This window comes from Pelophylax lessonae, assembly GCF_965119305.1.
Source record: "Pelophylax lessonae genome assembly, chromosome: 8".
NCBI lineage: Eukaryota > Metazoa > Chordata > Amphibia > Anura > Ranidae > Pelophylax > Pelophylax lessonae.
The window spans coordinates 272,936,812-272,952,656 of NC_138775.1; the positions used below are offsets into that span (position 1 = coordinate 272,936,812).

Genomic DNA, 15,845 nt, shown 5'->3' on the forward strand with positions numbered 1-15,845 from the left:
ATATAAGTGTGTGTGTATATATATTTACCCCTATACAGAAGTTCAGATGTTATGCCTGCCTCCAAAGACGCCCAAAAAATGCAAAAAAAAACGCCCAGGTGTGTTGTTGCAGGCGTTTTTTTGGGGAATTTTTTGGGGGTCTTTGGAGGCAGGCATAACATCTGAACTTCTGTATAGGGTATATATACACACACACTTATATGTATTTATACACATACACATATATAGGTGTTATAGCAGAGAAGCCATATGCCTGTTAATTATTTCATTAGCACAAGCATAGGTTTCTGCTACTTTCACACCTATATATGTGTATATATACATACGTGTGTGTGTGTGTATATATACCCCTACACAGAAGTTCTGATGTTATGCCTGCCTCCAAAGACGCCCAAAAAATGCCCAAAAAAACGCCTGCTACAAAAACGCCCAGGTGTGTTTTTGCAGCAGGCGTTTTTTTTTTGGGCATTTTTTGGGGGTCTTTGGAGGCAGGCATAACATGAACTTCTGTATTGGGGTATATATATATATATATATATATATATATATATACACGCACACACTTGTATGTATTTATACACATACACACATATAGGTGTTATAGCAGAGAAGCCATATGCCTGTTAATTATTTCATTAGCATAAGCATAGGTTTCTGCTACTTTCACACCTATATATGTGTATATATACATACGTGTGTGTGTGTGTATATATACCCCTACGCAGAAGTTCAGATGTCATGCCTGACTCCAAACATGTCCTCAAAAAAGCCCTATAAACGCCTGCAACAAAAAGCAGGGTGACGGGTGAAGCCACCATCCTGTTCTGTAAGTGTTCTAAGAGAAGGGAAGAACTCTTTCCCTACAGAAACTAGATTATTAAATCTAACTATAGTGGAAATTAGTACCCTAACTACACTAGATATCCCTTTCCTCACACTAATAATTGCTAAATGACACTTTGAAGCAGAAGTAACAGAACTGCTTCCACTCTCTTCCACGTCCCTGTATTACAATGCTAGAGATTTGGCGGGGCTATCTTGTATACTGGGGGGCGTATTCACTAATGATTGGCCTCTGGACCCCCTAGTCACTCCAATCACATTCCCAGCATTCTCCTGCCCCCTCAATTGGCTTTTACTGATGGTTCTGGTCCAATCACGGGCTTTTAAAGCCCAGTTCCTGTCCCATTGCATTTTGGTCGGTTCTGGTTGCCGAATTCCAAATTTTTTCAGCAAAATTTTCGAACAGTCAATGTTCGGGTCGAACCGATGGTCGACCCGAACTGTTCGATCACTTCTACCTGGGATTCCCTCACGTTGAGGAGATGTCTTCTCCCTTTTTCTTTTCGTGTTTTGGCTATGGGACAGGAAGTAAAAGAAAATCTCCCTAATGAGACACGGCAAAAAAAAAAAAAATGGGGCACTATCCAAAATGAAAAATATTTATGCCACACTACAAAAAGTACCCCAAAAAAAGGGAAGAAAGAGGTTAATTAGTGCTACTTACGGTTTACAAAAGACTAATGGGAGTTTAAATAGGAACTAAGACAGGCTTTTTTTCCTTATTTTTTTAAACTTGTAAGCTTGCTCTAACTGAACATATGTACAGGTCAAACGGCGATCCACAAAATAATTTGTATAAATAGTGTTACATCTATTTATAAATGATGCCAGCAAACGCCATTTGCAGGCATTATTTACCCAGGGATCAAAACACAGTAATTCTCCTGCGCTCGGGTGGTATGTGACAAAGGATAAATGTTCTTATATGGTCTTTGTAGGCATCACTTTAGGTCTTGCCGCCCCCTCAGGACCAAGGGTATTCAAGTACACTGAGAGACAAAAACAAGAGAGGAGCGCACCGACCTCGTGCATTACCACTAAAACGGTTTTTTTAGTCCGAAAGCAACATACATTTAGTCCGATAGCAACATACATTGTACTTACAAATGATGATTGCACACATGTAAACGCAATAGAACCAATCGTCTCCAAAATGGCCAGAGCACTCCTGCGGTGCTGGATGACGTGCTGGTGTCCGCAAGAGTCTGGTTTGGCTGACGCGTTTCAAGGGAGGACCCTCTTCCTCAGAGCCAAAAAGTGCTTCTCAAGTTGAGTAGCACTTTTTGGCTCTGAGGAGGAGGGTTCTCCATCAAAACGCATAAGCAAAACCAGACTCGTGCGGACACCAGCACGTCATCCAGCACTGCAGGAGTCCTCTGGCCACTTTGAAGACGATCGGTTCCATTGTGTTTACATGTTTGCAATCATCATTTGTAAGTACAATGTATGTTGCTTTCAGATTTTAATAAACCTTTTTAGTGGAAATGCATGAGGTCGGTGCACCCCTCTCTTGCTTTTATTTACCCAGGAGCAGCTGCAGTGGTTTAGAGACACTAGAACAGGTCCTAGATGGACAGCTAGATCCCTCACATCCACAACGGCCATAGTGGAGGACCAGGCCATAAAAGGTACATCTTTGTACCAAATGGCGCTTTTCCACTGCATGGAACCGAACGGTTTGGCTCGCTTTTGTGCTTTTCCACTGCTGGTACCGCATGGTATAGTGTAGGAACGGTTCGGTACGGTACGGCGGCGCTTTTCCACTGCATGGAACCGAATGGTATGGCTCTCAAAAACAGTACCTACTCGATTTGTGGTTCCAACAGGTACCATACCCGGTACCATATCCCACAATCCTTTGCATGCAGTCCCTACTAGCCACTGATTGGTCAGAGAATCCCACCCACCCCGTTGTTATCCCACCTACTTAACTTTAGTACTACTTTAGTGGAAAAGCAAACCATACCGTCCCGTACCGAACCGTTCCAACACCGTACCATGCGTTACCAGCAGTGGAAAAGCAAACCAGGCCAAGCAGGGCCGAGTAGAGCCGAGCCGGTATTTGCAGTGGAAAAGTGCCAATATTTACCCAGGAGCAGCTGCAGTAGCTCATGAGATTGAGACCTTAGAACAGGTCCTAGATGGACAGCTAGATCCCTCACATCAATAACAACCACAATGGCCAGTGGAGGACCAGACCATGCAAGGTACATCTTTGTACTTTATTTACCCAGGAGCAGCTGCAGTGGCCCATGAGATTGAGACACTAGAGAAGGTCCTAGATGGACAGCTAGATCTTTCACATCTATAACAACCACAATGGCCATAGTGGAGAACCAGGCCATATGAGGTACATCTTTGTACCTTATTTACCCAGGAGCAGCTGCAGTGGCCCATGAGATTGAGACACTAGAAAAGGTCCTAGATGGACAGCTAGATTCCTCACATCTATAACAACGGCCATAGTGGAGGACCAAGACCATACAAGGTACATTGAAGGTACTTTGGAATTAATATAAGGTTCCTAGGACTTGCCTTGTATGCCCAAGTTCCATAGGTATTTTAGGTGCCTGTTACAGCCTTAAGATTAGGTAGAAAAAAGCCTATACTGAGTTTACTGTGTGGGAAGGGGGATGGAGTGCAGGAAGACAGCCCACCGTGCCACCTTATTTGTTTTTTTTAGTCTTCCTGAGCGTTGGGCATGCCTCATGCCACTATAGACTTGAGAACATGTCTAGGTCTAGCTAACTTTAAGGCAGTAACCGTTGTTTATACATCTTTTTCTCCCTGTGCTGGTAGATACTATTTTGCGATCGAGCAGTCACAGGGGGCCCTGGTTTCAGACCTCCACTTCATTGACTTGAATTTACATTTTCTTTGAGCCTGTAATTTTCTACAAGTGGTCTGACTCATCATTTCTGATGCTGCCAGCCCAGCAGAGCCTATTCATTTCAGAGGCTGAGACCTGACTTACTGATGACCTTTGCTGCGCCGCAGAATGTTTGTCTAGAGCTGTTGACTTTAATGCTGAATGGATTCAATTGTTTCTTATGCATTTACCGAAGGATAAATCGCAAGTGAAAGGGGAGACCAAATTGGTTTTCTAATATGTAATCCATTGTACTCTTGAAGTGTACCTGTTGCCCAAGTAGACCTTTTGCGGGTTAAATATTTTTCCTGCTTGTTCAAAGAAGACTTTTTATTAAACTCGTAATGCAGCAATGTTACTGGCTCCTAGCAAACTGATAGATGGATGATCTGAAATATTGGCAGTGGTTGCCTCCACTCTACATGGATGATGGGTACACCCTACAGAGAACCAGTCACAGCTGGACTGTAAGACTTTGAATATTCTGTTGTAAATGTGCAGACCTACTTAAGATTTTTCATTTTCAATGATATGATTCAGGCACCATAGCAAGTAAAATGGATGGCCATCTTGCAGGTTCAGTCAAAGCTTGGCAACCTAAACTTTAGGAGCTTGTGAAGTCAGTCAATCATCTTCTGAGATAACATAATGGCTCCCAACAATACAGCCTACCTACAAAAAATGAGAACCTTTTGATAGTAGTAGTGTTTTTTGCTTGTCCTAAACTGTTTACACAACATTTTTCTTTTAGCGCAAGCAAAAGAAAACACTACAGAAAACAGGTTGGTTTCAATTGAACGTTAGCGCAAATTCCGAACGAGTCCCCAGTTGTTTTGCTTGTATCTCTTAGGTTACTTTGCGGTAATGCAAGGGAGCAGAACTATGCAGTAGATTGTGCTTTTACCAAACAATAATTATTTACATACAAACTGCTTACAACTGTAGGAAAACAAAAGAAGACATATAGAGTATAAGCATACAAATCATTGTCTGTGCTCGTTTTTTGCTAGGAAGGTCAGGCAGCATGTGCTTGTGTGTTGTATGCATATTTGTATTACTCTATGGGGTTGATTTACTAAAGGCAAATAGTCTGTGCATGGCAAGTGCACTGGCGCTAGATTAGGAATAGACCGATATGGGTTTTTCAGGGCTGAAACCGATATATTGGTCACAACGTATCGGTATGGGCCGATATTTTGTACATCCTATGTCAGAGTCCGAGACTAGTCTTCTCCTCCTCCAACCATTAGGTGGTGATGCTCATGTAAGGGTAAAATTATGTCATATAGCATAATTCCGTTTATATGCCACTCTAATATGTACAAAAGATATAACCAATTCCACCAGATCTGCTGGCAGATTGGTATCTCTCACCCTGTTGCCATACGCGATACCCGGGTGATATGGCTCCGTCCGGCATCCACTCAATACCGCTCCGTCCGGCACCCACTCGATACTGCTCCGTCTCTCACCCGCTCCCTCTCCCACCCACTTGCCATAAGTGACACCCGGGTGATACCGCTCTGTCTCTCACCCACTTGCCGTAAGTGACACACGGGTGATACCGTTCCGTCTGGCATACGATCTCGGAGGTCACGCTGTGACCACATGACCTCAGAGATCGTATGCTGGACAGAGCAGTATCACCCGGGTGTCACGGCAAGTGGGTGGGAGATGGAGCGGGTGAGAGACGGAGCGGTATCGGGTGGGTGGGAGATGGTGAGGGACGGAGCGGTATCACCCGGGTATCACTTACGGCAAGGGGGTGAGATACCGATCTGCCAGCAGATCTGCTAATGTAGAATTGCTTATATCTTTTGTACATATGAGTGGCATATTCAATAACATTTGTAAACAGAATTATGCTATGTGACATCATTTTAGCCTTACATGAGCAATATTTGGAATATATATATCGGCAAAAGTCAATATCGGCCCTGCCGATAATCGGTCAATCCCTACTCTAGATCTGAGGGAAAGATGCAAGGAAAATAAAAATACGCATTTTTGCCTGCGCATGATTGGATGATAGAAATCCACAGAGCTTCCCCTCATATCAGAACTTCCCCCTGAGATCTAGCACACCTGCACTTGCAGTGTACCGTAAATGTGCCTTTTAGTAAATCAACCTCTATATGTCTTGTATCGTTCTCCCACAGTTGTAAGTAGTTTGCATGTACAGCATTCTTGTTTGGCAAAAGCATGTTAATATACTACAGAGTTCTGCCTCCTTGCTTGATCGCAAAGTACCCTAAAAGATGTAAGCAAAACAGTAGTACCCAGTCGGTAGATAAACTGGTCTCTATAGGTTGTGGTGCAACCTATGTGTAGCACTGCCCCCTTGAGGACTGCTGGATTTTACACTTTTGGGTCACCCTGGGTTACCGTTAGCAACTGCAGCATGCACAATTTAACGCTTTACTCCCTGGCTCAGTCAATTAAAAGTCTAGGGGATGTAGTTGTGTGTTTTTTTTGTGGCTTTATTTAGATTAGGGATGGGAAAAGGGAAGAGTGGGATTCTCCAGAATTGAACTATTCATAAAAGATGAGGACTCCTGTCTGTAGATGCAGCCAGGCTTCTGGTTCACCTTCCCCCACTAGGTGAACTTTAGGATTAAGTCTCTGAGTAGATGACTTGATTAACTATCTTCAGGGTACTCGCCTAGCACCCCCTTTGACTCCACCAGCTGACACCCGTCCTCTGATTATACTACTTTGGGGTGGCCCCCTGTCAGGTCAGGCCCCTAGACACGATCCCCTGTACTCGCAATACTGTTTTTCTAGGGTCTCCAGTGTCTCAACCCCTCCAGTCAGTTCTCCTGGACCTCTGGGTTCAGCTCCTTCCTTCTGGTCCACCAGGCCGACTGCCTGTGACCACACACCAACTGCTACAGAAGAGGAGGCAGCTGCCACCCTCCTTCCAGGACTCTGCTCACCAGCCAAAGACCCCGAGCACATGTGCTCCTGGCTTTTATACCACACCCTAGAATGCATCGAGACAATCAGTCTGTGCCAGTCGCTGAGGCTGTATCAAAACCTGTGTACCCATTGGCCTGGTTTCGTCCACTGCCCAATATGCCTCCCTATTGGACCAGAGTGGAGTACTCCCTAGACCACATGAATCACACACTGAGCACCACGAGCAGACCTAACTCACAGATCCTGCTCTCTGTTAAGCAGAATGCAGTATAGAATTTTTAGCTGCTGCTCCTCTGACAGGCAGACAGAGCCAAAAACTATACTCTCTCTAGCACCTACCTAGGAGGGTGCTACATATGGTATAGGGGATATGGAAAACCACCAACAATTGTCGTTCATAGTATTCAGCGTATGCAATGCTACAGACTGTAGGAGACTGCAAACTAATTTTAGGGAATAATGAGAGACTACAGTTATACTTCCAGTGTGGTTGAGTTGTATAGAGGTGTGGTGCAAGGCACAGAGACTGAGGATATTGCTTGAAACTGCTAGAGATTATCACCATTATAGCCCCAATGCAAATCAATACTCTCACTGCTGTATGCTTAGGTCCAAGGGCTACACTCTCTTTGTAGTATGGGTGCATTTCTCTATTTTTTACAAGATGTGGATTTTACCTTTTAAGGAGAAATTCACGTTCTAGGAAAAGTAACAGGTTGACATCAAGCGGCTAGTGTCTGTCTTCTCTACATGCTGCATGACTAAAGCCTAGAAATTATCGGTAACAGGTATGGGGGGGATACATGACACTAACCTCCCTGCTATCGTACAATAGAGGACTGCTGTTCTAAGCTAGTCAGCAGGTTATCTTTTAATTGACTGGTAGCTCCTAGATTGTCCTGACTCCACCATAGATAGCCGACCCTGCTCCAGGTACATTGCATGTTTGCCTCTGATTATTATTATTATTTTTTATTTTTTTTTCTCCCCTATGTAGACCATTTTCCAGAATGGAGGCTTTACCAGAGTGTGGTTTGCTATGAAGACATTCCTGACACCGAGCATCCTAATCATTATGATCTGGTACTGGAGGAGGATAGTTATGATGACGCGGTCGCCGGTGCTGCTGGAAAAGTAAGGGAGTAGTAAATTCTTCTTTGCGTTGTCTGAATAGCAGCAGTCTGCAGATTCTGTACCATGGTCATGCGATACGGGAATAAAAAAATGCAACATAATACATAGTTTTACAGTAAATGGTGTCCTATTAGATGAGCGGTTTCTTTTTGAAATGTTGAATATTTGCAGCCTTTTTGTTAAAGCGCAGTTCCACTCAAAAGTCCGCTTATCTGTCTCCCCCCAGTGGAAAAGGATTCTCCCGGAGGCTCCGTTCTTACACAGATCCGATTAGACTTTGATTATAGTCAGGGACTATTAAGAGTATCAAGAGGTGGGATTGACCCAATCACCAACACCCCCCCCCGGTGTTCAGAGGAGCCAGCGAGTGCCTGTTCTTGACAGGTACCCTGTCCCACTTCCGTCAGACCTCGCCGCGGCAGGGTTCATCACAGGTTAGGCCCCCTACTCCTCCCTCTGCTTCGTGGCCAATTACCGAGTGCAGCGCGCTTTGCGCATGCGCAGTAGGGACCCAGCCGTGAAGCTGCCGGGTTCCCTTACCAGCAATGGCGGCGGTAGCACCCAACAGCCAATGGAAACATCAGCTGCGGTGCTGACATCGCTGGACTCCAGGACAGGTAAGTGTCCTAATATTAAAAGTCAGCAGCTACAGTATGCGTACAGTATGTGTAGCTGCTGACTTTTAACTTTTGGAGGGGGGGCGGAACTCCGCTTTAACAGCCATTTATATGAAGCAATCTGTCCTTTGACACACATTTCGTTTTCTTCTTAACTCTGCTGTCATCTCTTGGCAAATATACCAGTTCAGAGAAAGATTGTACAATACTTGATGATGGTGACTTTTTCAATATGGACATACAAATATTTTCTAACCTGGCATGTTGACTCCAGACAATGGGTCAAATAGACTAAGATTGTTAAGGAGTAAGAATTGTTGCACATGACTGATTACATTCATAAAATAAGTGCTGCGCTAGGAAACAAATATATAATGCCAAGAATCAGATCAAAACTTTAATTACACCGTCTGCAAGAAATAATAAGAGTCCAAATAACTACTGTATATAACAGTCCAACATCCAAAACAAATAGACATAAGTTTGTGCTATATCTTCCCTCGTTGGTAATAAAGTGCAGCTCTTCACACCTTTATGGACACCACACCATTGTCTTCCTCACTAAAACTGATAGGGGAATCAAGCATTAAGACATGCTTACCCTGAGCCATTTCACCCTCCCTTTAGTAAGTCAACATACGTTTGTATATAAAGGATCCTCTGGAAATGTAGCTCCCTTCAAAGTTTCAAAAGATTCATAAAAAGAAAGCCAAGGAAGCCATATAATGTAATGTATGGGTAAAAAAATGTATTCAAACATCCAAAATAATCACAAGTATATCTATATATGAACAATGCTTGTTTGTACAATATGTGTCTGTATGCAAGCCGGTCCTGGGAATCGAACGGGCTGCTTCTGGACTAGAAGATGCGTGATGACGTCATAAACTTTGCCTTCGCCCATTTGTGACGTCATCACGCATATTGTAGTCTGGAAGAGGCCCATTTGATTCCGGGGACTGGCTTGTGTTTGCATAAGCATTGTTCATTTACAGTATATACTTGTGAGTATTTTGGCTGTTTTAATACATTTTTACCCATATGATTTTAACTTGTATGGCTTTCTTTTTATAAACTTTTTGGAGCTTTGGGGGGAGCCAGTAGAGATCCGTGTATGTGGAGTGCTACATTTCCAGAGGATCCCTTATATAGAAATGCAAAAAGGGATACCTGTGTTGGGTGCTATTGGTGGTGCCACATCCCAATATGTAATCTCAAAAAAAGAAATCCCCTATTGGTGGGACTTTTAAGGCACTCATGAATACACAAATTTTGAAAAATGTAATATTTTATTAGAAAATACAATATAACAATAAAATATAAAAGGCAAGTAAAGTAATATACATCACATGTGCAATTTAGAAATAACCACACCAATTCAGGGAGGAGACTCAGATCCCGACTAGTTTCGGAGTTATACAATTACTCCTTCTTCAGGGGGGAGAGTAACCCTGGATGGTGGTATTCTATGCAGTGATGAATGGCACTGTGTACCTGCCAAGATGTGTTAAAATCAGGTGCTGTATATGCTCCGCCGAACTTATACTTTGGCCGTGTTCAAGGTATGGTTGAGGTGCTGAGACCCCATACAATTGTATTAATTGTATTCAAATGCTCGCTTGCTGCTAATATCGAGGGCGGTGTGTCTGGTATGACCCAGACCTTTTACCATCATAACAAGCTGTTCAGCCCTAATTTGGGATCCAGTTGATCTGACTTGGTATCCTTCAAATACCATCCACCAAGGAATGGCATACTCCTTCCCTCCTTAATACAATTGTATGGGGTCTCAGCACCTCAACCATACCTTGAACACGGCCAAAGTATAAGTTCGGCGGAGCATATACAGCACCTGATTTTAACACATCTTGGCAGGTACACAGTGCCATTCATCACTGCATAGAATACCACCATCCAGGGTTACTCTCCCCCTGAAGAAGGAGTAATTGTATAACTCCGAAACTAGTCGGGATCTGAGTCTCCTCCCTGAATTGGTGTGGTTATTTCTAAATTGCACATGTGATGTATATTACTTTACTTGCCTTTTATATTTTATTGTTATATTGTATTTTCTAATAAAATATTACATTTTTCAAAATTTGTGTATTCATGAGTGCCTTAAAAGTCCCACCAATAGGGGATTTCTTTTTTTGAGATTATATAGAAATGCATGTTGACTTCTCCTAAATGGAGGGTCAAATGGCTCTGGTAAGCATGTCTTAATAAGCATGCAGTGAAGGAACATAGTGGTGTGGTGTCCATAAGTGTAAAGAGTTTCACGCAGGGAGCCTTGCCCCGAAGCTGTGCAGGGATGACGCGCCTTCCACGGAACTGAGGAGCGGGGCCGGCGCAGGGCATTCTGGGACCCAAGAGGACACCGAAGAGGACGCCCTGGCTTCAGCTGCCCACACCTGAGATGGCTGCGCTGGACAAGACATTTTCAAGGTAAGTATTTCTTCTAAAAGATAAGTGCAACATGGGACAGTTCAGAGGCTATCCATTCTGAAATGCACTAGCCCTGACTGTTCCGGGGCTATTTTTATTGAAAAAACGTTTGAGGGTGGAACTCCACTTTAAATGCATAGAAGGGAGTTGGGTGTTTTTCCTGTGAACAAATTTGTATTTCTGTCCATCCAGTCCTGACATTTTAAGAGGTTTGGCTACGCCCTGCTGACCTGTCTAGCAACAGAAGAGACCTTTTTTTTTTTTTTTTCTCTCTGCTGCAGTTAAGTAACATATTCAGGTCTTGTCCCTCCCCCAGCATATGACTGGACAGTGAGAGGAGAAGCAGAAGACTGATGAGCTCATCTTTCTATCACTCTGGCTCTCTTCTGTCAGCACCTCAGAAGAGCTGATTGGCTTCTTGTGCTGCTTCTCTTTCCCCCAATCCTTAGTTTTGCTGTACAGCAGGCATGTCCAACCTGCGGACCGGGACCCCAGGCAATGCGGACCACTGCCCCCTGACAATTTTTATTTTTGCTGGGGAGGAAGGAAGTCGGGTCGGGGGCATGGCCACAGCAACTTCCAACTAACGTAGGCAGAGGCTGCCTCGGAGGGGAGGGGGGGGGGGATGTGAGCATGTGCAGTGTTTCTGACTCCTACCACCATGACCATTTCAAATCACTGCAGTGGTCTTGGTGGTTAGAGTGTTCCTTTAAAATCTCTCAGAAGAAGTAAACCTCTGTATACTGATTCCATTTCATTTGATCTTCCTCTAGTTGTGTTTAATTAGTGCGGGGGGTGCGGCCGCGCGGGAAGGGTGCGGCGGCATTTTATTAATTATATACCTTAACTATAGTATATATTTTATATGCGGCCCGAGAAAATTTTTCTACACTAAATGTGGTCCAGAGAAGCCAAAAGGTTGGACACCCATGCTGTACAGGGACTACAAGGCTGATATGAAATCAAAATCCGGTACTTTACATCCTTGGTCCTCAACCCTGGCCTACAGGGCCCACTAACAGGCCAAATTTTCAAGATAACTGAAATACATTCCAGGTGATATCATTTGCTGCTCAGTGATTGCAGTACCCTAGTCTGCATCTCCCCAAGGTAATACCTAAAATCTGGCCTGTTAGTGGGCCCTGTAGGCCAGGGTTGAGGACCACTGCTTTACATGACTTGCATTTAAAAGTATGTTTAATGTTGTATTAATGAGCACAAAGCTAAATTAATTATCTTCTCCCTGGTGTCCCTGTTTGGGATTTGGTATATTTGCAGCACTTCAGTTCCAACCTGCAACTGATGAATTGTTTCTGGTTGGCAAATATTTATCCTACAGATATCTTTTAATCCTAATTTCTTCCTTCAGGGTTATCTTCGCTCTGGGCATTTCCATGACTTTTATTAACATTCCCGTTGAATGGTTCTCTATTGGCTTTAACTGGACATGGATGCTCCTTTTCGGAGATATCCGCCAAGGCATCTTCTATGTGACTCTGCTATCCTTTTGGATCATCTTCTGTGGGGAACACATGATGGTAAGAATTGAGGCTTGACCGGTAAGCAGAGGCCTCCTTCTACTACCTGAGGCTTCGGACCTAGGTTACTTTTCCTCTACTCACTCTTTTCATTGCTGCCCAGCAAATTCAAACCCTATTCACCAAATATCTGAAAATGTTTAAGTTGTCGGGGCCCTAAGGTAACCCTATTACTGCCTAACGGCAATGGAAAAAAAAAGCTGCTTGGAAGAATACAGTACTTGTATTTTTCTTGTCCTGCTGCCTACCACCATTCTCCTCCTGTATTTAGGAGATACCACAGGTTGGACAATCTGTCTTTGACACTTTTGAACATATCAAATGCTTGGTCCTTGCTGTATCGTGTGATGTGATGTTTCCTCAGCCGACTCCTAGGTCACCACAGGGGTGCAGTAGTGATGTATGGGTCAGCGGAAGGAACCACAGAGCGCAAAGTGGGCACCATGCATCCAACACTCCTGAAAGTTTTAGATGCTGAACATTTGTTAGGCAGTGATTTCTATTTATTATAGTAGAGAATGGCGGTGCAGTCAGCAGGACAATTTTAAAAGCTACTTTTCTTAATTTATTTGGTTATATTTTTTATTTTTCATATTTTATTAGGTGGTGACCAGATTTTTTTATTTTTTTTTTTTTTTTCTAAATATTAGTCAATCTAAAAGTGACATTTCAGGTTTTTGTAAAGGCTGGCTAGTCATCAAAGACTTGTGGCCATTTTTAGGAGCTCCCACTTTCCCTGCTGATTTATTTTTTTTAATTTTTAAAATTTTAAATTACAAAGAATGTTATATGGGGAGCTGGAATACACGAAGGTGGGTGGGAACACCCAAAATCCCCAGGGAGACCGGAAGAAAGGGAATTATGGGAGGGAGGTCTCCCCCCCCCCCCCCCCTTATCCTTACCCTGGGACATTTGGTTGCAGTGAACCATTTAATCTGATAATTTTCCCAATTTTGGTTATGTCCTGTTAACCTTTTCTTGAAGGATTGCTCCACTTTAATTGAGAAAAAACAAAAAAAATTATGAAGATTATACAATACTACAACAATACTACAAAGTCGTATTGTTATTTAATGTTAATAAACATTACCGTTCCAGTTCAGTATGCAGCCATTGTGAATTTCTGGTTATAATCACCAGGTGATTATAATGAACTAGACCCTCCCATTCAGATTCATTCTGCAAAGGACATGGTAGAAAAAAAAAACAGATAATGTGTGTGATACAAAGTTTATTAAACTACTGCTATATACATTGATCAAGGGATTGTTTTTTTTTTTGTTTTGCTTTTCTCAACGAAAGTGGAGTTGCACTTTAAGAGTCGGTTCACACTAATCCAACTTGAAGTTGCCCCGACTTCGGGCGACCAATGAAGTCGCCCGTGCAGCGCGACTTTAGCGCGGCTTGCAACGACTTCTCATAATAGAAGTCAATGCAAGTCGTTCCGACTTTGCAAAAAAATAGTGCAGGAACCTTTTTCTATGTCGGAGCGACTTGAGTCGCTCTGATTAGAACGGTTCCATTGCACAGCTTTGGAAGCTACTTGTCAGGTGACCAAGTCGCCTGACAGGTCGGATCAGTGTAAACCGGCAGTAAGGAAAAGTATGTTTATTCATCAACTTTACATTTTTTTTAAACCTAACGATTATAAATAAGTATGTGTATATATATGTGTGTGTGTGTGTGTATATGTATATATATATATATAATATAAATATGCTTGTAGACAGCATTTCTAAATTGACCAAGGCCCCTTTCACACAACTTGCAACTTGTCATGCGACTTTGGACATCAGAGTTGCAGAGTTGCACGACAAGTCGTTCCCCATGTTTTCAATGATGCAGTTCATATATGCGCAACTTAAAGTTGCAGCAACTTCAAAGTAGTTCATGCACTACTTTGGTCCGACTTTCATGCAACTTGAGGGCCATAGACTTCAATATTATTCCTCAGAAGTTACATGAAAGTCATACCTCAGTGTTATACAATGCAACTTGTGTGCAACAGTTGTCCATTAAAACTGGGCAAAGCCAAAGTCGTATCCAAGTTGCACCTATCCAAAATTGTGTCAAAGTTGCACTCCACAGTCAGCACAACTTTGGAGTCATATAAGTGTGAAAGGGGCCTTAATCAGAAGATTTGATAAGCATTGACTTTCTGCAGTCTGTGTAATCTGTTCTCTCAGCTATTCAAGTCAGAATGTATTGGCTACATGTTGTTTTTTTTTTTTTCTCTAAATCTAGAAGTATTTCAAGTTCTTTTCTTTTTTTTCCTTTTATAGGACCAGTCTGAAAGAAATCGTATATCCGTATACTGGAAGCAAGTTGGCCCAATAGCATTTGGTTCCTGCTGCCTTTTTATATTTGATATGTGTGAGAGGTAATTTGGAGTTTCGTTGTCCTGGAGAGAGAAAGTCTGGGTTCACTTAAAAACAATTCCCTTTATTGGTATGAGCAAAATGCCACAGGTACAGTGTAATAGGTAGGATATGGATGCAGACTTTTGTCACAATTACCAATGGATCAGCGGGAGGGATTCCCCAATCAACACTGTCTGTGTTGAAGGGGGAATCGAGTAAATTTCTTTCCTGCAACCCGTAGAGCACGAAGTTTAATTTCTGTCCACTGTCTAGTTCCTCTATTAGCATGAGTCACTTCTGGCAAGTTTTCCTGACACCAAGAGAAAAACTTTGACAGGGGAAGGATTTCTTGCATTGACAGCCTCAGCTCTGCTCCTGCCAGCTGTGTGGATGGGGGGGGGGGGGGGGTCCTCTCCACCTCCCCTCCCCTTCCCCTCCCCTCCCCTCCCTTCCCCTCCCCTCCCTTCCCCTCCCCTTCCCTTCCCCTCCCCTTCCCCTCCCCTCCCCTCCCCTCCCCTTCCCTTCCCCTCCCCTCCCCTTCCCCTCCCCTCCCCTTCCCTTCCCTTCCCTTCCCCTCCCCTCCCCTTCCCTTCCCCTCCCCTCCCCTCCCCTTCCCTTCCCTTCCCTTCCCTTCCCCTCCCCTCCCCTCCCCTTCCCTTCCCCTCCCCTCCCCTCCCCTTCCCTTCCCTTCCCCTCCCCTTTCCTTCCCCTCCCCTTTCCTTCCCCTCCCCTTTCCTTCCCCTCCCCTTTCCTCCCCCCTCCCATTTCCTTTCCTTCCCCCTCCCATTTCCTTTCCCCCCCCTCCCATTTCCTTTCCCCCCCCCCTCCCATTTCCTTTCCTCCCCCCCCCCCCATTTCCTTTCCTTCCCCCCCTCCCATTTCCTTTCCTTCCCCCCCTCCCATTTCCTTTCCTTCTCCTTCCCCCTCCCCTTTTCCTTCCCCCTCACCCTTTCCTTCCCCCTCCCCCTCCTCTCCCCTCACTGAGTGTAATTTCATCTCCCCACTCCTGCTTTCTGAAATCTCAGACAAGCTTTATAAATGATGAACTTTGAACAGATGTAGAGAAGAGAGAGCTGGTGATAAACTGGTACAACTTATGCAGAAGAATGTTTCATCTGTG

At 43.8% G+C, this 15,845-nt stretch overlaps 1 protein-coding gene across 2 annotated transcripts in view; it reads left to right on the forward strand.

Annotated features, from left to right (window-relative positions):
- WLS (Wnt ligand secretion mediator) overlaps nucleotides 1-15,845 on the forward strand; it is a 108,953-nt gene that overhangs the window by 61,066 nt on the left and 32,042 nt on the right. For both annotated transcript variants that reach the window (XM_082266491.1, XM_082266492.1), the window contains exons 5-7: nucleotides 7,629-7,765; nucleotides 12,197-12,365; nucleotides 14,648-14,745. In XM_082266491.1, the coding sequence (XP_082122617.1) occupies nucleotides 7,629-7,765; nucleotides 12,197-12,365; nucleotides 14,648-14,745 (404 nt within the window). The remainder of the gene's footprint in view (nucleotides 1-7,628; nucleotides 7,766-12,196; nucleotides 12,366-14,647; nucleotides 14,746-15,845) is intronic.